Raw genomic sequence first — 22,199 nt, 5'->3', positions numbered from 1 at the left:
AAATGAGAGCAGTAATTAGAGAAGAAACAGCCATATAGCTGGGGAGGGCACTCATCAAGGCACTGAAGAGGAGAATGAAGTACGTGGAAGAAAGATTTAGACCAAGATAGACAACAAGAGATTGCACAGTTGCAATCACTGCAATATTTCTAGATTTCAACAACCTTCTGAAAGAAAAAAACAGGCTTATAGAAAGCCTGAATTACAATATTCTTGAGAAATCAGCTAGTAGAAATCTACACACAAGCTTTATTCCCACTCTCCAGCTGTTAACCACTCTGTGATGCAGGCTCTTGCTCCAAGCAGCAGCAGCAGCTGAACAAGAGCATGCAATCACTTCCCAGGCCCTTCACTAAAAAAAAACCCAGCAGCTTAAATCAAACTACCTCCTGTGGCAATTTAAGTGTAGGCTCTGGATTTTGGCCTGAAGCAGCTGTGGGTATTCAAGAATTTCACTCTGACTTGTAAATTCCGGAGCAGAAGCCATCAAACTGCCACAGCAATTTTAGCTGTGAACAGCCTTCCAGAGACAAATGCTGAATAAGACAGCAAAACCTCATCATGATGATACATACAAGTGTGCACAGTATCACCAGAACCTCTCATGACAGGAGGCAGTAAAGGCTTTAGCACTGAAGATGAAGGCAGAGGAACTCCATTAGGGGAAGGCACAGAGTTACCAGAACCTTACAAAGGATATTCTCATTACACTGGTCAAGAAGAGCGCAGAGACAGCAAGAAATAGATGCAGAAAGAAAAACACATGGTCTGATAATATAACACTCTTCAGGGGTCAGGAGAAATAGAATTAAATTGAAAAGAGAAAGCAGAAAAGGTGCACATCTCTCAAAGCATTAGCATTAAGGAAGGCACATGGTAAGGATGAAAGCTGTAAATTGAAGTAGTGTTTGATAAAGTTTGAAAAACTAAAGATATTCCAGTAAAAATAGAGCCAGGATGTAAGAGACCATCATACTGATAATACCACATGAATCAAAATGCTGAATAAGAAGAAGGTTGGTCATCTGGAGATGCTGATGGAAGAAATGGCTCAAGAAACCCTGATCCACAGATTAATAGAGAGGAAAACATCTCTGATAATACTGTTTCAGAAGATTCAAGGCAGATGGTGGCTAAAGCCTGAGCATGCCATGAACAAGCTTGGGAAGGTTATCACAAACACCAACACGTATCAGAGTGAAGGAGACAGGAAGACTGAAGCAGGCAGACTGAAGATAAACTGAACAGATGTATTTCTAGGAGCAAAAAAAAGGCTTTGTAAGCAAAGCCACAAAGTCAATACAACTACTCTTCCTCTGTCACCTTACGGGTTTCACTGAGGACCTGGTTTGAATGTTACAATGCCTTCAGTTCACAATAACCATTTGGCAAAACATATGAGCCAAACCCCATAATCCAACAGGTCTTGAAGTCCTGAGGCTCTGGATACCCCTCAGCATCCTGTCAGTGCTGGAATAATTTTGCTAAATTTGTCATGTATGGAATGCAATTCTAGATCCTCACCACCTATCAATGCTAATGCAAACGAGATTGAAAAGCCATTTCTCACACCTTCCACTTCTAGTGAGAAGCTACACACTTACAAAGTCTTCCTCCTCAAACTGCAAATGCTCTTTATCTTCCTTCTTCTCTTCCCTGGATTCAACAGGCAGCTTTTCTTGAAAGGCGGAACTTTTCCGAGAATGGAAGTTGCCATTCCAGTGGCGATGAACTCCAGTTCCTCCTCCTCCACGCTGGCTCACACCATCATGGCCCCGTGAGGGACCATGCCAGCCAGGCTGGCTGCCAGACAGCCCAACATGAGCTCCTTTAGAAACACCAGAATCTACAGAATCATGGCGGAGAAGGGACGGCTGATGCCAGCAGTCTGAACAAAAAGAGATAAGGATGCAAATTAAAAAAATCAACACAGTATGCAGAATACTGGAAATATCAGGTTGTTTTTCTTGTTGTTCAGCCAGTGCTCACTAAGGAACTGCTGAGCTGAACTTATTAAGTACTGTGTGATTATATCAGAAAACAAATCAAGCCACACAATGCACATACAGCTACTATGAAAACCTCTTAAGGCCTGAGCACATTGCAGAGGAGAAGAGAATAGCACAACTTCCGGACAGGATGCTTTGAAAAGGTACAGTTTGGGAAAATGTTCCTGTTCTGCTGAATTCCTAATTCTGTAGAATATTTCAAACTGGTTGCTCTCAGGCTGCACTCTGATCCTCACTCACCTCCCGCAGTCCGGAGGGGCCCATTATTGAAAAATCCATCGGAAGAGTTGTGTCTCCTGCGGCTCACGCCAAAGCGGCCCTCTCCCCGTGGAAGATGCTCTCCATGTTTCTCAAAGGTGGCTGCAGGGGACTGCAGAAAGCAAACATGTAATGAAGCACTCATTTGGACTCTCCAGGAGCCTGTCAGCCCAGCAGCGACATTTGGCTAACTGAAAAAGCCACCAACCCCCACATTGCTGTATCAGTTTTCAATACAGCATCCATAACTGCATTGATCAGCCAGCAACATCAACGAGCCTGGATGGGATCAGAACAGCTCACAAATCCACCAGTCTCACACAGAATCACAGAGAAACCAACACACTGATCTTACCCATGGCCACAGCTGTGAAAGGAGCTGATCTGTATTAATGTTACCTTGGTTGACTGTGGTGTTGAGAAGTTAAGCCAGGCAGGAACAAAGTCATGCTGCGCCATTTAGGTCCAGTGTCTCCCTTCAATAAAATGAGGCATCAAACCTCATGGCCAGGCTCTGTAAAATGAGAAGAATTCCCTGTCATCTTATTCAAACTGAAATAATAATACAATTTATCTCTCAATGTTTGGCCCATATAAATAGGAGGGGTAAAGTGCTGAAGTTTTTTGTATGATGTTTGAGCATTTTTCTTCTCATGCTTACTTTGCTCCTCTGACTGAAACAGGTAAGAACTTCAACAGTCCCAGTCACTTCCTGTTTACAATTAACACACCCATGAGGTTCATGACGGAATGGGTGTGGAGGGGGAACCAATGGCAAAGCAAAGCCATACTAGGCAGATGGAAACATCAAGACACGACAGACTTTGGGGTACAATCCTTCATTGCCTCACAGTCTGCATGTTTTATTCCAGAGGCTGTAAATCAAATATGACCAACTGGCGATGTTAAGAGACATTCAAAGCAGATCAGAGACCTGAAAGACCTGAAACCATATGCCAGCTCCTGCACCCCTATGTTCTTTCCAACGTATCATAGCAATTGTTACTGCTCAAAATGATGAACATTTCACTATTGTACCGTATAGCTGAATTCCACCTTTTTTTGTGGAAGAGTCTCCAATTCACCATTTTGCTTTATTTTTCAACTTACCTAGAAGCAAGTCAACACAGTATAAGTAAGGTAGTAAATACATATTATCACTCACCCTGAGTTTGGCCTCTGCAGTCCAATGTCCTCAGTCTGTGTGCTTCAGTGACCTCTGGGTTCCTTCCTTGTGCAGAGCTCTGGAAGGCCAGCCTTGAGGCAATAGTGCGTCTCGAAGCAGAGCACGAGAGGCCGCACTTCGTGCCAACTGCGCCCTTCACCCCCTCAGCTGCTCATTTTACCCTCTCTTTGCACTCTCACTACAAAAAAAAGATACCTAAGAAGGTAATTTATATTTAAAAAAGCCACGCCCACGTTCACCTCATTAAATTTCCTCTGGTCGTGGTAGTAGAGAAATCAGCCTTTACATTACAAAAAGGTTTGTCAAGTCTGCGTGACAACATTCAGAGCAACATCATGGTTAATACTGAACAGATACACTCAAGGCTGCTGGACAGTTCATGATCTGCAGCAGATCAATCTAAACACTCTGGAAAAAAGATGTTACATAAAAATGTTTGCCCTAAATGCCGAGATCTAAATAAGATGCATCTGCCCAAGTGCTCTTAAAATATAAATTTCATTTTTATCATGTACATCTGCTAAAAAAAGGTAAAATATTTAAAAAATGAATGTTAGGATATACTCTAGTCTTCACGTAACTTGGCTAATGCTCCACAGAGCTAAGCACTACTTGATATAAAGCTCAGAAGCAGGCACAAATGTTCTCCCTGTTTTTCACCATTTACATGCTGAAACATAGGTCATATGAACAAAAAAAAGCCAGGTCCAAAAATAATCTCTTCTACTCTATTTTTTGTAGACTGGGTGCTGCTTTTAAAGGGACACAATTAATCCACAAGAGCTTCTTGTTCTACAGTGAAGAGTTCACTTCTGGGTCATAGTCCTCTTCCATCAAAAAGGTGAGACAGGAACTGTAGTCACTGTAAAAAACCAAACACAACTCCATCAATACAAGTGGCATAAACACGACAAAGTTTGACTAAAGAGAAGAACAGAAAGGGAAATTGAGCAACTATAGTGTGAGTGCCAACAGCTATTTGATCTCCAATCAAAACAAAACCTGAAATAATCTAATTAAAAAAGAGTCCCTGAAAAGGGCATTTTTACTTTTAAATGATTACTTCCCAGATTTAGTCCACAAAAGGGCAACAAAAACAATCAGAATAAAGGGAAGACTGGAGAAACTGCATGCAGCTGACGAAAGCGATTCCACACTTCATAGCAATTTTAAAACCTGCTGCTCAAATAATGAGACTTGGGGCTGCAGGTAGGCCTGGCCATTCCAAATGCCCACAATCTCATCTCTACATGCCCACATCATTCCTAATCTGCTCCAGTACAGTCAGAGTCCCCTCTCAAGAGGATGATGTCAGTAATACAAACGGCATTCCATTAACTTCTCCATGGAAAACACCAAAACCTGAGTTACTTTGCTACAACATTTTTTCTTGAACCATCCTACCTAACCAGAACCAAACACATAGTTTAGTGATCCTAAAACAACTGACAAGTTTTATTACTGTTTTGATGCCATCAGCTGTTTCATAGGATGCCTTTAGGTGTGTCTTATTAAGCTTTTATATTTGACTTATCCGAGTTTGTCTTCTTTGTCAGGATATGGTTCCATTCTTTGATCAGTTCTGGTTTTCACTGGGTATGTTATGTCATTCTTTACTTTTAAAATAAGTTTTAAAGGTGATTTTGATCAAGGCTCAAAATAAACACACCCTGGGGAACAGTAAAATAACCACCACCTTTTATCTTCTGGGTCACACCTTTAATAAACCCCTTCATTTTTATGGGGTTTTTTTTGTTGGTTTTTTTTTTTTTTTTCCTGGAAGTAGATGTTACTGTTGTAGAGAGGAGTTTGGAGAGATGGAAACACTTCATCACCTAAGCTCTGAGCCACAATCACATTTCTGCAGCCAAAGTAAGAACAAGCAGCCTCACAACACATATAAACCACCAGCCAAGATGAGGAAAAAGCTGAGTGCTCATGGCCACACACAGAGTACTGACCTGGGAACTTTGTGAGCACCCCACCCTGTGCTACAATCTAGTGAGCGTCACACACTGCAAACAACTCAAGTTCTAATCTATAGAAATGTAGTTTTATTTTAAAGTGTGCAGAATGGAACATCTGCTACAGACAGAACAGACTTCCCATCCTGCTGAACTCTGTACAGGTACAGAACTCCTTCAGATGTGACCTTCTAATTCTACTACCAAAGGTTTGAGCAGTAAGTAGAAGATAAAACAGGGACAAAGTCAATGCATTTGACTGTATTTAAACAAGATTCATTACCTTCTGAATAAATATGCTTTTCAGAACAAACTGTATGGCAATTAAGCTATGTCAAGCTATTGATAGAAGTTAAAAAATTTAAGAAGTTGATTTAATGAACCTTGAGAATGGTTCACAGCAATGTGAGAAACGGACCTAAAGAAAGCCCACAGAGAACTGTTCTCTGGATTTCAGGTATCTAAATAAATGAACACCACAGAACTGCAGTTTTGAAGTAAGAACGAGGTCTGAGCATAAAATAAAAATTAAAACACCACAGGTTCCATTTACCAAAATGGTTCCCAGGACCTTTGGAAAAGGCAAGGAAAAACCATATCAACAGTTTGTAGTGCTGCTCGTCTTCCCTTTATATTTCAGCACAATCAAAGTGAAGGTGAAACATTTTCTACAACTCCAACCACCAATTTATAGATGATCTTGCAGAGATTTGGGTTTCCTGAGCTGCCATTCTGACATCACTGTTAGTATGAGTGGCAGTTCCTTATCAGTGCTAACGTGCAAGCAGGCAGCCCAGGACAATGCCCAGACCTGACTCCAGAGTTCAGCAGGGACATGCACAACCCTTCAGTCATCGCCTTCCTGGGCATGTCCCAGCACAAAGAGAAAGGATGCCACATTTAAATGCAAGACATTTTGCTAAAGCAAAAACGTTGTTAGATGAAGTGCTGTAAATTATAGTTCACTGAAATCCTTTGGTCTCCAGGATTAGCCCACGTGCCCCCTTCTCACACACACTCTGAGTCCTGTCCAACAGCAGCACATCTGCAACCTGCCTGAGACACTTCCATAACCTACCACTCTACTGACAACATCACACATTCCTAATGGGAAAGACCCAAAGTCTCTCCATTACCCTCTCTGTAATAAATTCATGAGAAAAAAGTGCAAGACCAAGAACAAACAGCATCAGAACTCCCAGGATACTTAGAGTCCGTATTACCATTTAATACCAGAGTTCTATGCAAATCTGCTCAGTTGCTTTGTTTTCAGGCACATTTTTGCCTCCAAAATGGGAGTGGGCACAGTTTATTTGTGCTTTATGTAGAAGTCAACTTGGAGTTATTAAAAAAACCAGCCTCAGTTCAACTGGGTATTTTCTTGTGCTACCCGAGTGCCCAAACACATTCTATTCAGTTTTTCATGATACTCAGGATTTTACCCCAGGTACATGGACTCATCAAGTCATGCCTCTTCCAAACTAAGAGTATCCATGGAAGCCTTCTGAATGCTCTAATCATCCTTATTAGCCTTCACCCTATTCTTTAGGTATATCATCACCAAAACAGCATCAAATGTTCATGATTTGGGAGTATGGCAGTGGTAAACCTGTGCATTCCTAATATCTAACAGTTATTTTTCCCCTATTGCTACACAGAACTGAAATGACCTTTGACAAGTACTCAGTTCTTCTATTACTGCATTTACAGTTCAATCGAACTGATCTCTGCTTCACTATGGAAAACACAAGGACAAAGATCAGCAGTAGACACTCCCAATTCCAGAAAAAAGCAAACAAAAGTGCTTGTCAATGCAAATCTAATTAATTCTTGCTTTCCTTTTAAATGAATTAAAATGTGAATTATTTCTGGTAATAAGAATCAGAAAAAGAGAAAAGAATAGTAATATCACTAAATGAAATGTTCTCTAAAGGCATATCTCCTTTCAGAACAATGAAATCTGCTTTAATGAGCTTTGGTGTAGAAAAAAAACCTGTCAGCTATCCCAAAATATTATTTCACCCATCAAAATGGATAAGTCTTTGGTAAGTAATCTGTACAAAAAAGAATTAAACTCTGTAGTAGCACCTGGGTTCCACTTATTTTTAAAGGTTCACTAGAACTGTTAACAATTATTATTATCACTTTTTACATGTAACATTAAAAATGTCTTAACTGCTACTTCATAGCCACCTATTTTCTTAAGTTTTTGTTGTTCCAAAAGTATTTTTCCCCTTGTTAAATGTCTAAGTTTCACAACTAAATATCACTGTGTCATTTTACATGCAAGTAAAAGTGGTATTTATCACTGAGTCAAACAAAATTGTCAGGTGTTTTTATATACCAGATTTTATAGTGTATTTGTCTAAACAAGTATGAAAACAGAAGGAACATACAACTACATTGAATTTAAAGAGACACAGAGCACAGTAAGAAACATGTACAGTCAGAGACAAACCCCCATTCTCCAATATCCTTTCCATAAAGTTCCTGTGTACCTCAGCTGAATGGAGCTGCCTGGTTGTTTTCAGCCTTCTGCTTACTTTCATTTCTGCTCCTGACACAGACTTGATCAGACAATCTCTAAACCAGAGTTTCTAAAGCTCCGAGTCCCAAGCTGAGCTTTTCAGATACACCTGGCAGTGGGAACCAAGGAGGTGCTCAATAAAACACGAGCCCAGAGAGATGAGCTCCATGTAATCAGAGCCAGTGAGCTATGGCAGTTTGCACTGGAAACAGATCAAGATACTTCAAAAGTCCTAAGAAACAGAACAGATGAGCCTCAGCAGTGGTGCATTTTTCCTATTGCTTCCTCTCCCATCTCCTGCCTAGGCCTCCAAGGCTGTAAAACCACAAGGAGCAGCAGTGTCCCCTGAGCTCCAGGCTGCCCTGTGCTGCTCCAGCCCTCTCTGGGAATACCTGGAACTCGGGCTTCCAACCTTTGTCCACATCACTGCAGGCCACGTTTTTGGAATGAATACATTTCACTGGGTGCTTTTTCTGCTTCACAGTACCCTGCAAACATCCCCAGCTCCCCTCAGCACTGCTGTCTACCAGGGATCCTATTAACTGCAGCCTCTACTTCAGTTCCTCCTTTCCTGCAACAGAAAATCATGAAGATGCAGGGATAGGCTTTCAAGAACCTTTAGCAGAAAACCAGCATAAAAGTAAACTTTTACCCTTCATTACACATTTATCAATCCAGTTAATAGCAGCTGTAAAAGGTCATAAGGGCAACACCTTTCTATCCCTGCCACAGTTTTAGTTCACTGCACTTCTATTACTCTAAATAAAAGACGTTTACTTTAAAGAAGTAAAAATTTGTTTTTCTAACCAGCCAAGTCAATGGGGATTTCAGTAATATTCCTAAAGATCAGATGGGTTGCAAAAGCATTCAGAAGCATTAGTGAACAATTTAATGGATGCAGAAGGCAGAACAGAATTTACTTCCCTCATCAGTTTTCTTTCTGTGAAGCTCTTTTAAAGTTATTTAATCCAGCAGATATACCCAAACATTCAAAACAGACCACTTTCCACTTAGCTACTTTTTGGAGTAGTGTCACTGAATAGGTGTACGTTGCTTTAAAATAAGGAATTACTATAATATGTACTCACTAAAATATCTCTTTCTAATAACCTCCAATTCACCCAATACATTCACAGAAATAGGGAGCCACAGCCTGGGGTCCAACTCTGGAAGAGTCAGAAGTATGCCACAGATTTCCTTAAGGATAACAAAAATCCTCACATAAATTTCACTACCCTGAAAAAAACCCAAACAGAACATGGCTTGGTCTTACATAAACATTTCATTGAGATAATCATATTTGGGCACACAAATTAAAGAGTATTTAGTTACAGCCCCCTGCCACAGGAAGAGACACCTTCCACTTGACCAGGTTGCTCACTTCCAGGCATCCACAACTTCTCTGGGCTATCTGTGCCAGCAAACTCCATTTATAACATAATTATCAACTCTGCTTCAACTCTGCATGCATTATTAGGCCTCACTGTAAAAGACAAGTGCAGCACAACTCATTCAGTTGTTGTAACAACTGCTGAGCCACATCCTCACAAGTTGAGATCATTCATTTCCAGTTTACCTACATAAAGTATCTACAAAAAACCCCTTACTTTCCTTTTGCTTTCACTTCCATGAATACAATTGTGTAGACACACCTTCACAGTCTGTGCACAGCTCCCTTTGGAGAGGAATCCTTGTACAACTGGCACAGCTCAACACCTGAGCTACAGGAACAGAACCATATCCCAGAGATGCCATCGCCACCCATTTTTTCCCATTATATCCCACAGTCAGCCCTCCAAAATGACTGCACAAATATAAAGGACAGCCCTATTAATTAAAAATACTGCAAAAAACATTGTTTAAATGGTATCTGGCTGCTGAAAAAAAATCTAGTATCTAAAAATGCAGAGCATCACTCGTAACAGGTTTTCTAGAATTACAGAAATATGAGCCCATTTTAGAACACCAAATGATAGATTAAAATGTGAATCATGCACTAAACTAAAATCTTCCCAGATACAGATATTAAATGTTTTAGTGAAGAGCAGCTATTACTGAGAGAGTAACACCTTGTTTTTTAGGTTTAAAGCAAATTAATCTATCTTGCAGAGTCATCAAAACTGTTTTGCATTCTAGACAGAACACTGCTACATAAATCTGTATTCCAAGATGAAAACATGCCAGAAGCTTGGCCATACAAAAGTTCTTCCAGAGTAACAAGCTAGGGGTGGGGGAAAGTCACACCAATGGTTACATACCTGACCATTTGCACAAACTAGATGACAAATTTCAATGAACTGAAAATAGGTTAAGAAAAGTCCATACATCTATGTCCTAATCCCCTTTTTTCTACTGCCAGTCCTTCAACTGATCTCTCACACAGCTCTGCTTCACAAACAACCTGTCCCTTCACATACTTGCTTTCCACTTCTCCAAGGTCATGCTGACCCAGTCTTACCTCCTTCAAAACTTCTAGACAAACACATACTCCCACAAAACCACACGCTGAACAAAGCCTCAGCACTCTGCTCTTGTGAATACATACTGGGATCTCAAGTGCAGGGCTAAGGAGATGATTTTTTTCCTGACAGAATTAAAGACACAAGGGCATACAAGAGTAACAATCAAGTAACACAGAAAAGTGACTTCTACGACTGTAGAAAAGATTCTTCATAGAACAAGAAAACACCACTGACAAAAATACCACCTTTAGAGATGCTATTGATTGAACAATACCTGCCCTTCAAGCTTCTGTTGATCCAAGTTTCTGCAAGCAAGGTTACCATACAAAAGCCAGCAAACTTGTCTTTGGAAGTGAGTTGTACTTAACTCAAAAGCCCAAAGCACATTTTGGAAAAGCAGCATCTGGGGAACCTGTACAGAAGCCTGTGTAAGATGATAAGCCTCTGGCCCTCAGCCAGCAAGTGTGATACATCAAAAATGAACCCTTCCAAGGGGTTTTCATGAGTTCACTCCTCAAAGCAGCAAGAATACCAAGATAAAGCAATTTAAAACATGTAAAATCTAAAAGGTTCAACTTCTCATAAGCACAAAAAAGGAGAGCACAGACTTTCTGGATATTATGCCTACCACCAATTATTCCTGTGTGTTTCATACTGTGCAGCCACTGTGCAGGCAATGCTGTCAGCCCCTTATGCCTCCCCTGTGCCTGTGAAGATTCCACTTCCCTCCAGTGTCCCTCTAACTGTCTTTAGGACTGTTTATGTTAGAAAACTGTGCTATTTACCTGAAATATTAAAACCTGTTTACTGCTCTACCCTGCTGCAGGGAGTAGGGTTTCAGGGACTGCACACTTCTCTTAAACAAGTGCATCTATTGACACTACTGATGCAAGCCAAAAAACACATTTTAAATAGTATTGGGCTTTAAATGTGAACAATCTCTGAACTTTCAAACAGCTTTAGCATTTTATGAAATAAGGTACTGCAAATCTGCAGAAGGTATTCTACTATTTTAATCAAATCCAAAGGTCTTCTTAGCTCTTTAAGGAACAAAATCAAACATCTATTTTGTACTGCACTTTGATCTACAGACGTTTTGCAAGGAATTCAAGATAAGGCTGTGTTCTGGCCAGAAGCTTGCACAGCACCTTGTCATGGTGCTCTAAGGTCCCCTCTTGTCCCCAAAGCCTCATGACAGAATGAGTGAGAGGGCAGTGAAGAGCCCATCTGTGCAGTCTGCCCAAAGCCTTCAGGAACAAAGTCAGTTCTGCACAGCAGCACACACCAGGATCATGCTCTCCATCATCAGGAAAGAATTGCAAATATGTAATTACTGGCTTATCCCCACTGGATGCTACATACATCCTGCCTACCTGCCTTCCAGAAATGTGGATGGAGCCTAAGCAGAAGTTAAGTAAGTAGTTCTCCAGCACCTTAAAAAATGGCATGGGTATTTCCCACTAAAGGTACTTTATAAATCAGTATTTTACAAGGGTTATTACTGCTACTACAGCACATTTACATTTAAATATATTCTGCTTGGAGTGGAGAAAAACACATTTCCCATGGAAAAGAGCTTCAAATGCAACCAGACTATTTATCAAATATTTGTGTCAAGGCAAGAGAGACTACAAATCAAGTAGAGGGAAGTAGAGATCTGCATTCCAGATGAAGGATAAGCAAGTGGAAGGCATGGCATTTGCAAAGAGGAAGAAGAATTGAAAGTCAACAAAACAGAGGATATTCAGAAGTAAGAGACCATTCTCCTAACCAGTACTGGACTAATTCTTCCCCCAGTACCACTGCCTGGTCCTACAAGACCAGTACTACAAACTGGGCAGGGAGGTGCATTCCAGTTACAGGTACTTCCCCTAAAGCACCCTGACACCCTGCCAGGACTGAGGGACAGCTCAGCCCTCTGCCCCTCCCTGCACCTGGATTATTTCCAAACCCTTGTACATCAAGACCAGGACAATATGATCAAACTCCACATTTATTTGTCTGTAACTAGGACATGACAAAGACATGTTCACTCAGCACTTTTCAGCATGTGTACAACACCTGAACTACAGTTTGTAAAGTTTACATTGTCTGCAATGATCTGTATTTCACTGGTTTAACATTTTCAGCACTTTCTCTGATTGAGAAAGTATTAACAAACACCCATGCAGAAAAGTCACTGAACACAATTAAGTTTAAAACAACTCATATACATAAAAGGTGAATTGCAAAAATTATATATATTCCACTAGTTTGGTCTTGGCTTTAAAAAAAAAAAAAAAAAAAAAGGGGGGGGGGGGAAAAGTGATCTCTAGTCCTGTGATCTAATGATTTGCTGCAGCTGGGACATACATCCTCTTTGCACGTTCACAGTGTTTCCCTGGAGTTCTCTCTATGATCTAGTCCATGAAACTGAGTTAAAATAAAGCAAGGAGCTATGGACAAAATGTTGTCCAGCTGGTTTGGGCTTTGCCTTTAGATCTTGAAGAGAATTATTGTGCTGTGCTTCTCCAGGTAATCTATGCAGGCCAAGACTAAAACACGGTCATTCTTCCATCCTAGTGTCCTACAATAAATTAGGGAATACAAGCAAAACATCTTGGGGGGAAAAATCTTCACAGATTGCATGGTTAAGGATCTTCTCCAGAGATTTAGAAGAATTCAGCTCTACCCTCATCCATCAGATATCTCTGATAGTCAGCTAAGCAATGCTCCCTGCTTCACCAATTTGTACAGTCATCTTCAGCCTGCAGAGGTCCAAAAATTAATGTCTCTAAATGTCTCATGAAGTATCAGAGAAACAAGTTTGTTATCAGCAGACTGGAATTCATTATGCAGCTACATGTACCCCTACTGGGATATTTTTTTGGAAGGTGTAAATGAAACCAGATTAGCACACAGCATTCTCCAGTGCATCCCTACAATATCCTTTGGTTATTCCTATAGCTTGAAAGCCTATCCCTGCATCTAATGCCTCACCTGAACATATTCTGCTGCAATTTCACCTCAGAACTGCTTGTTTTATTCATGATGGATGTGGAAAACTGACTAAACTCTCCTTACAGATACCTTTTAAGAAATATTTTCTTCAGACCAAAACTTCAGTATTCCCTGACTGAAAGGCAACTTTAGCAGGTTGTTTTGGGGGAAGTCCCACAGACCACCCTGCATCCCAGCACTGTTTGGCAGCAGAAAAAGGATCTACTATCATATTCTGGGATCAAATATAGCCATGCTTTTTAAAAAAAACCACAACCAAACAACCCACCCTCAACCAGTCAAATGTCAATGGCAAAGATCAAGCTTTCAAGTTCAAAGCATCAATGATGAAAAAACTGACATGACCCATCTACCAAGTGTGACAGCTCACAGGCAGTGACAGGATGTTGGAGCTGCCTCCCAGTTATACCTGCAGGTAACTTTTTTTAAGCTGCTTTATATATCACCTGCTTATGTCTGATGAAACTTGATGTACAAAAACACTGAGGAGCTAATCAATCCATTTTTCCCCAAACCTTAATTATGGTTTCTCTCTTTCAGACTTCATTGTTTTCTTTACAAATCTTGTTACACAGCCATAACTTTCTCAAATATCACATTATCCCAAAGTGAACAAGATAGCTCCTGCTGAAGACCTACCCCTCCTCAGCAGAATGGAGAAACTGCTTCACTGCCTTATTTAAAATGCTTCTGTATGTTCCAGTATGACAAATGAATTTTCATGACAGTGATGCTGCTGAGTCATGATAATTTAGGAACCATTACAACCCCCAGGATACTCCCCCACAGAACTGCTTCCCTACCAGCTGCTACTTGTCTGTGTAGGCAATATACCAAAACACAGTAATTTGAACCCATCTACACCAAAATGGCTGAATCCAAAGCTATTGTTTCCAGACCATTTATTGAATTTGTTGGGATCACATTATCTGTGTGTCCAGTAAGAACATTACTGCAATACAGGGAAGTGAAACCACCAAAAAGTACATGATACAGGACAGACTCCCTGATGTCAACACTCTTCCCTTGGACATACCCAAGTCTTGCCTTTTTTCTAGATGTTGAGAGGGAAAAAGCTCCACAACTCTTCAGCATTCTGGAACTTTTCCCACTCCCATGGGCTATCAGCTCCCTAAACACCAGAGGACATTCCAGAAGGCCCAGTCAACCTGAAGACATTGAAGTTATCATTAACCCATTTCTCTACTTTTAACTGGAGTTCAAGTAGAGGAAAGACAGTTTCTCCAAACTGACAGTCAAGACCATAACACATTCAATATTTTCAGGATGAGGGATCCTTGCTGAGTTTTTCTAAGATTAACATCAAAGGTCTTTTCAGATCATCTCACGTGAGTCCTGATTAATCCCTTGATGATGGATGACTCATTGTAACACAATGGCAAAACACTCCTCTCTGCTGAAAGGCTGGAGCCCTGTTGTAATCTTAACCATACACCTTCACCAGCAACTTTGTGAATACCAATCATTTCTGTGCCCAGAATAATACCATGTACCTCCCTGGCAGACTCAGTCCTCTATTTACAAGTCAATTGTTCATCACAAACTGAAGATGACAAAATTCCAAGAGAGTGTCACTTACTGCCACATACTCCCTATGTTGCAAATATGCTGTGGGGAGGGGGTTACACAGATATCCAGAACCTAAAAGAGACACCAAAAATCAAACTTTAATTAAAATGTCTCGTCTCTTCCTGTATTGAAAAAAAGGATTCTTAAAACCAAGGACATTTAGACAACATTATACACATATTTCCTTATCAAGTGCCACTAACACCACTCCACAGAGCTGTGATCCTCCTTCCAGTGTGGAGGATAAATCTATGCAAAACACTGAACTGGAAATGATCACAAGATTCAAGGAGAAAACAAACCAACACTGGCATTTTTGCTAGAATGTCTGTAAGTCCTAGAACTTCAGTTGCTCCTGGCGAACTCCCTAATGTACAACAGTCCCTGAGGCACAAGGTCACATGCTGTAAAATATTTCTTTCTGAGCATCATTTATTGCAGAAAACCTCAGTCATGTTTGGCTGCACTGGTTCAAAGCATTTTTGTTAAGCCAGACCTTGGAAGTGCAACTATTTCAGATTAGTCATATTATAGAACTGCATATACCAACACTTTGCAAAACAGTTTGCTGTTTAATAATAGAAAGGTCTAAGTAGTATCAAGAGTGAAAATTCTTCTCCTGACTTTCAAAGACCAGCTAGAGAAGGAGTTGCACACTTCAAGCAAGAATTTCCAGTTTGGAGTGAGACAGCCTGATCACTAATATGTATGATCAATTAAGCCAAAATGTTTTCCTCCCTGCCTGCTGTCACGCTCACAGCCCTGCCTCACCTAGAGCTTCTAGGTCTGCCCAGTGTTTGCAGGGCAGTGGACACTTGGCCACTATCAATCTCTACCTAAAGCCACTCCCAAAACCATAGATTTATCTGCTGACCATACAGTAACTCATTAAAGTTTGGCACATTTTCACAGGAACATATAAAGTTACAGTACACAAATTAAACAACATCCTGGCTTTCATGAAGTACTCCGAGCAGGACCATGTTTCTGCCAACTTCACTGCTTTTCATCAAATCTGACTAGCAAAGAGAACATGGACTTCAATTCCTCTTGCTGAAACAAAAGCCACACATGATTTAGTTGGCATCCTGGTCACTACGTAAGTGGCAGTAAAATGTCTGCTTACATTGCTGAATTTGCAGAACCAAAACTAAACCCCTCCTGCCTCTACAAATAAATTAACACAAAACTTCAAAATCCCAGCCAAACTTCCTGGTACACACACTACCTCATCAAGGGCAGAATCCAGTGAGTGTGACCTGTCCCTGGATAAGCCAGAGCAACAGTCACCCCTGGTTTCTATGGAGCTGTGAGGAAAAGCTCTGTGCCTGCAAGCACAGCCAGCACTCCACAGGAGAGAGGTGCTCTAAAGCTTCAACTCTACTGAACAGTCAGCCCTTTTCCAAATCTCTTCCTACAGACAAATAAACAAAGCACACCCTGGAGTACACTTCACAGCTAAGTCAATTCAGCAGTTACACAACTAACTTCAAACAACTCCTAACACTGGGGGGGGGAAAAAGGTAACTTTAACTTCTGAGCCAATAGTTTTTCTTCACTTTGTAAAGGCAAGAACTACATTATCTGACATGCCACACTCCTGAAGAAATTCACAGATCTAACCACAGCATTTTTCTGTATTAAAATAAGGATCCCACAACTCCTGAAACACTGTTTCCATTTAATGAAAATGCTAGTGAATATTATTTTTCCTGTAGTGACTTAATTTCCTAATTTAAAACAGGAATGTCAAGATTCAGTAACAGCATGCAGCAGTCACATATGTGAGACAAGGTGACCATACCCTGTAAATATTCTCAAAGTAGAGATTTTTTCCTAACATTCAGAAAGTATGCACTTCCATTTGATTTGTTGTACTTCACATCTGCATTCTGCTCCCCATATTTCTGAGACACTGCAGAAAAAACAGGATTTGTGGTTTTTTTAAAATGCCATCTGTTCCCTGCATATTTTCACTTTAGGTCCTTGTATGATATCTGCAATGGAAACTTCTGTGTCATATAGGATTAAGGCTATAAACCAGATGAATATAAAATGCAGAGGGCTGCTGCACTTCCCTACAAACAGCTGTAAAAAACCCCAAACACCATAAGGAAGTACCACCTGAAGCCTTTCTATTCCAAATACAAAACTTTTAATAAGTTCTTCTTAAACGGACTTTCCTCCAGAAATGAAGTGAAAGAGTGTGAGAGGAAAAGCTGCTTAAAGAATTTGGGAATTTTATTTGTTCCTACCACTGCTCTGCACCTGTTTCCTTCCTGAGTCAGAAAGTGGAAGGTTCAGATACCAGTCTCCAAATGGATAAGCTTTAAGGGGAACCTTTCACTGAAATACCAGCCATCTCCATTCATGAACTAACATTTGCATAAGCTTTTTTCATAACCACCTCACATTTTTATAGAAGCAATGTCAACTCTACAGTAAACTCAGCTTTGATGGCGCTCCAATTATCTCAGCTGTTATCTCCATTCCCCCTCTTTGCTATTTCCACACTTTGCTCAGGCACTTGCAACGTTTCAGAGTATTATCAACATTACTAACGCTTGTGTCACTCACAGCTCGGGGGCGGGGAAAGGCAGCCTGACCTACCTGGTCATGTTAATATAAAAAGATCTTTAAGCAACACTCTTAAACCATTCCACCATTACTTGTAAGAATTTAAATAGCTACTGTTCCTCTAAAGCTGTTTAAAAACTCGTAACTTCTGCAGACACCTACTGACTGCTCTAAAATCGTTCCAAACCAGCTCGTTACTAAACCGAACTGAATTCAAAGTCTTAAATGGATACTGGAAACGCCAGGCGCGTTCTGAGCAAGTCCAGCCCCAGCCCTTTAAGTCAAACCACACAAGACCTTAGGCCAAGAGGGCATCAAACACACCGGACACACGGAAATAACTTTGACGCCCGAAAGAGCCGCCCTCCGCTCGGCCCGGGCGCCGTTTGCCTGCGAGCAGGCACCGAGCGGCACCTGACAAGTTTCCCAGCGCCGCTGGCAGCGGGCACAGCGAGCCGAGCCCCGGCTGCCCGCAGCCCACGTGTCACTGCCGGCCGCCGACCGCCCCTTCCCGCCGGGGGCAGCCGGGAAGCGCGGCCCGGGAGGAGCCCAAGGGGAACGGCCGGGCCGCCCGGTTCCGTTTCCAGCCTACAGCGGGGTCGCCCCTGCCCGGCCCCCGGCACTCACCCGCCGCCCCCCCCGCCCCGCTCACGGACGGCCCCATGACAGGAGCTCAGCTCCGGCAGTGTCAGCGCTACGAACTTCCCGGCTGAACAGGAAACAATAACCCGCAGAGCCCCGGCCCCGCCGCCCACCCCGGCCCGGCCCTGCCCGCGGGGACCTCGCGCTGTCCCCCCCCGGAGCCGCCGCGGCCGCGGGACCGAGCGCGGGGGGGGTGGGGGGGGGGGGCCGGCCTGGCGGGAGGCCGCTCCCGGGCCGCACCGAGCCCGCGGTGCCGCGGGGGGCGGCGGGGCGGGCCTGGGGGCGGCAGGGGCCGGGTGAAGACGCGGGGGGTGCGGGGGGCGCTGGGGGCGCGGAGGGGGCGGCGCGGGGGCCGCACTCACCGGGCGGGCCCTGGCGCGGCTCCGGCGGCCCCACAACCATAACAAAGCTCTGCCCAAAATGGCCGCCCAGCCCTGCCCGGCCGGGGGCCGGAGGGGGCGGGGCCCGCGCGCGCGCGGGGCGGGGCCGAGCACGCGGAAGGAACACGCCCCCACCCGCTCCCCCTCCCTGCCCCCGCCCCGGCCCCCGCGCCTCCCGCCCCACCAATCAGAGGCGGCGGCGCGCACCGCCCCCGTCACCGCCTGTCGGAAGCAGCCGCAGACTACGAGTCCCAGAAGACTACCGGCCATGGCCGCCGTGAGGATCGGCGAGCGGCGCGCCGAAGGGCAGGCTGGGATTCGTAGTCCACCTGTGAAAGGCTTGCCCGATGAGGTGATGCCGGAAGCCAGAAAGCAGGAATGGCCGCACTGCTCCCCAGCAGACGTTCTGTCCCACGGGTAGGAGAGGAGCGTGTCCCTCCTCTGCCAGACCGACTGCGGCCCTCGGGCTGAGAATGACCGGCACTGCTGCCCCCGGTATCGGCTCGGTGGGCCTTCCGCGACCCGGACGAACACGATGGGCCGCGCCCGTTCCCGCCCGGACCGGTAGCGCTCAGCACCGGGCGCCGTCGGAGCGCTTATGGGAGCACCGGAAGCCAGCACAGCTGGCGGGTCCGGGGCGGTGGCAGCGCCCGGTGAGTCCTGCCCGGTCCCGGTGGGTAGGGCGGCCCCTCCTCCCTCTGGAAGATCCATATATTCTCCGCTCCCTTCGCCCTCCGGCGGGGCAGTTTGGCTGCCGGGGCCGCCTTTCTCTCCCGGCGCAGCAGGACCGGGAACTGTGGAGTCAAAATCCAGAGTGAGCCGTCCACGTTCCCCCGGTGAGTGTGGTACCCCGGCAGGGAGCTCACCCACAGCTTACATGGGGTGGCTTTTCTGCTCCTTTTTTTCTTAATGATCGCTTTTCCCGCGCTTGAGGAAATGCTCCTTTATAAGCTTTGTGAAGCCATTTATCCGTTGAAGAGGGAATGATCCATGAGCGGGAAGTCAACATCTGTTCCTGATGCTCAGTTTTTAAACTAGAAATTGTTCTTGCAACAGTTAATTCAACTTTAGAATTTCAGTTCGTAGAGCTGCTTGAAACGAAGTATTCTGCAGTGGGCAAATACTGATGGAATAGATATGTAATATGTATACACATATCTCTTTAAATACACACCTGTAAGACTCTTGCATTTGATAAGTGTAGACTGTGACTGAACTTTGACCATCAGACCAACTCAGCGATTCATTGGTTTCAAACCTTCTTCTGAATATTTCTGTTTTAGGGCATTGAGAAAATAAACATGTTTCCTCTCATACAACGATGCTGCTTCAAAACACCTTTCAAAGTAAGTTACTGAAGGCTTTTTTTGCTGATTTTATTTAAAAGTAAAATAGCAAAAGCTAGGACTGCAGCTTTGGAACAAAAGGTGGCTTCCAAGTTGGAGTGTATAACTCAGCTTTTCTGGAATAGTTCATCACTTCTACAGCACCTTTAGGCAAAGCTATTTCTTTTATAAAATAACTTTGCTTTTTGAGATTTAGCTCAGATTTCGAATAGCTTTTTGAGATTTATTGCCTCAATGTCTTTTTCCTGTGACTTCTTGGTGGAGTAGTGAGGGGACAGTAGCTGATTTCTGGGGTGACCTTATCCTGCTTCTATAGGAAACTAGTTTATATTTTACTCTGAAAAGGACTGATAATCTTCAAAGTGCTTAGAGAATGTGTGGGGAGGGATAGATGGGCACTGAGTAAGCTTTGCTTGTGCACTCTGGAGAGCCCAGTTGCTCTTCATCAGCTGCATTGGGTGCCTTCATTAGCTGGGTTAAAACCACTTGAAATTCAAAAGCAAAGACAGCTGTGGTGTGACCTGAGCTGGAAAAACACTTGGTACAATATTCAGGTCATTTAGGTACCTGCATGTCTGTAAACCTGCACTGTGCAGTGCTGAGAACAAGTTTTGTGCTTGCAGCTGCAGAAGTTACCTGGTGCCAGCATGCTGCTCCATGGCAGGAACAAGAGAAGCTGCTCCTCCCTGGCCCTCCTGCAGCTGCAGAGGGATGCACGGCCTCTCTGCACACCTCTGAGCCTCCAGCCTGCAGCAGCTCACACAGCCCAGCTCCGCCCTTTCCACTCCTCTCTGCCTGTCTCCAAGAAGGAAACCCCTGCAGAAGCTGAGGCACAATCACAGGAGAGCCCAGGGTCACTGAAGGATTGTCCCAAACCAGTCCTCTACCTGAGCCTGGGGGGGCTGATTCCCTTTGTGGCCGTGCCACTGGCCATGGCCTCACAGGGCTCCTACTGCCCAGAGCTGGCCTTTGCTCAGGTCACCTATGGAGCTGCCACTGCCTCCTTCCTGGGGGGCATGAGGTGGGGCTTTGCCCTCCCAGAGAACAGCCCAGCCAAGCCAGACTGGCTGAACCTGGCCAACGGCACAGTCCCTGCTCTGCTTGCCTGCCAAGCCTTGCTTTTCAAGGATGTCACTCAGGGAGCACTCATGCTCACGGTGGCCTTAGGGATAGCACTGCATTATGACATTTCCCTTCTTCCTACTTACCCCAGGTGGTTCAAAGTACTGAGGGTATTTGGAACAGTGGTGATGGTATCATCCCTGTTGGCCACTGTAGCACTGAAATCTTTCTTAGAAGGGGAGCAAAGTGATGACAGAAGAAAACAGCAGAACAGAAATTGATAAATCTGTAAGGAAAAGCTATTATCTACTAATAAGGTATTTGTATGGAGTTGCAGGAGAAATAAAGACTGTGGTATGATGGCAGGGATCAAGATGCTTATTCTTGAAGCAAAATGATTTTCCAACTGATTTTGAAGCTAGTTCAGGAGGGAAGTATTGTAAATAGTAATTACTTCCAAGGCAAGCACAAGTCTGTCCTTATCTGTAGAACAAGAATTGCTCCTGAATGAAATGTTGCTGCTCTAGGAATTTAGAATGGAGATTCAAAATGACTTGGGTATGAATTGCTCTGTGCTGAACTATGAAAGCATCTGGTTTGACTGTAATGTGTGATCATGTTCTGAGATGGGGAAAACAACAGTAACAAGGTGAAAGCAGTTCTAGTTTGGTGTTTAAAGAAGTAGCAGAGAATGATGCAGAAGTACATTCTACTCAGTTGCTGTGTTGTGGAACAAGACTCCTATTTCACTCCTATTTTCAGAGGAGATGCTCAAAATCACAGAATCACAGAATGGTTGGGTCAGAAGGGTCCTGAAAGATCATCTCATTCCATCCCCTGCTGTACCCAGGGACACCTTCCATGAGATCAGGTTGCTCAAGGCCCCATCCAGCCTGGACTCTTCCAGGGATGCTAAGAAAGGACAGGTGAGGTTTGTTTGCAGTGGGATGCCAAGGTCAGCACTCACCTGAAATGTGTCATTCAGCTCCTGTGCTGCAGTGGGGAAAAGCTGAAGAGGAAGCTTTGTATGTCTGACAAGGTGCCACAGGAGAAGGAAGGCCAATTTCCTGTGGTTTTTGGGCCACCTCTTGCTAGTTTTGTTTGGATTTCGGGCTGCCTGGCAAAGGAAGCTGTGTGCAACACAGCCATAAAGATCTGCCATACTCATAAATTAGAGGAGTGTTAACTTATGCTGT

General features: G+C 43.6%; 2 protein-coding genes across 2 annotated transcripts in view; one reads left to right on the top strand and one right to left on the bottom strand.

The window, feature by feature from the left end:
• The window catches only part of GPBP1L1 (GC-rich promoter binding protein 1 like 1), a 31,213-nt gene extending 12,478 nt beyond the window's left edge, over nt 1-18,735 (bottom strand). The window contains exons 1-5 of the mRNA XM_074545884.1: nt 18,578-18,735; nt 3,433-4,315; nt 2,667-2,781; nt 2,250-2,379; nt 1,605-1,888 (exon numbers count right to left, since the gene is read on the bottom strand). Coding sequence (XP_074401985.1) covers nt 1,605-1,888; nt 2,250-2,379; nt 2,667-2,726 — 474 coding nt within the window. The 5' untranslated portion in view covers nt 2,727-2,781; nt 3,433-4,315; nt 18,578-18,735. The remainder of the gene's footprint in view (nt 1-1,604; nt 1,889-2,249; nt 2,380-2,666; nt 2,782-3,432; nt 4,316-18,577) is intronic.
• Nucleotides 18,736-18,887: 152 nt separating this feature from the next.
• Nucleotides 18,888-21,662, top strand: TMEM69 (transmembrane protein 69). Its single transcript, XM_005482217.4, has 3 exons — nt 18,888-19,431; nt 19,879-19,941; nt 20,565-21,662. The coding sequence occupies exons 2-3, from the start codon at nt 19,897-19,899 to the stop codon at nt 21,282-21,284; spliced, it is 765 nt and encodes a 254-aa protein (XP_005482274.2). The 5' UTR covers nt 18,888-19,431; nt 19,879-19,896; the 3' UTR covers nt 21,285-21,662.
• Nucleotides 21,663-22,199: the final 537 nt, after the last annotated feature.

Source organism: Zonotrichia albicollis, chromosome 8 (assembly GCF_047830755.1).
Source record: "Zonotrichia albicollis isolate bZonAlb1 chromosome 8, bZonAlb1.hap1, whole genome shotgun sequence".
Taxonomy (NCBI): domain Eukaryota; kingdom Metazoa; phylum Chordata; class Aves; order Passeriformes; family Passerellidae; genus Zonotrichia; species Zonotrichia albicollis.
This window is presented reverse-complemented; position numbering and strand designations above follow the sequence as displayed.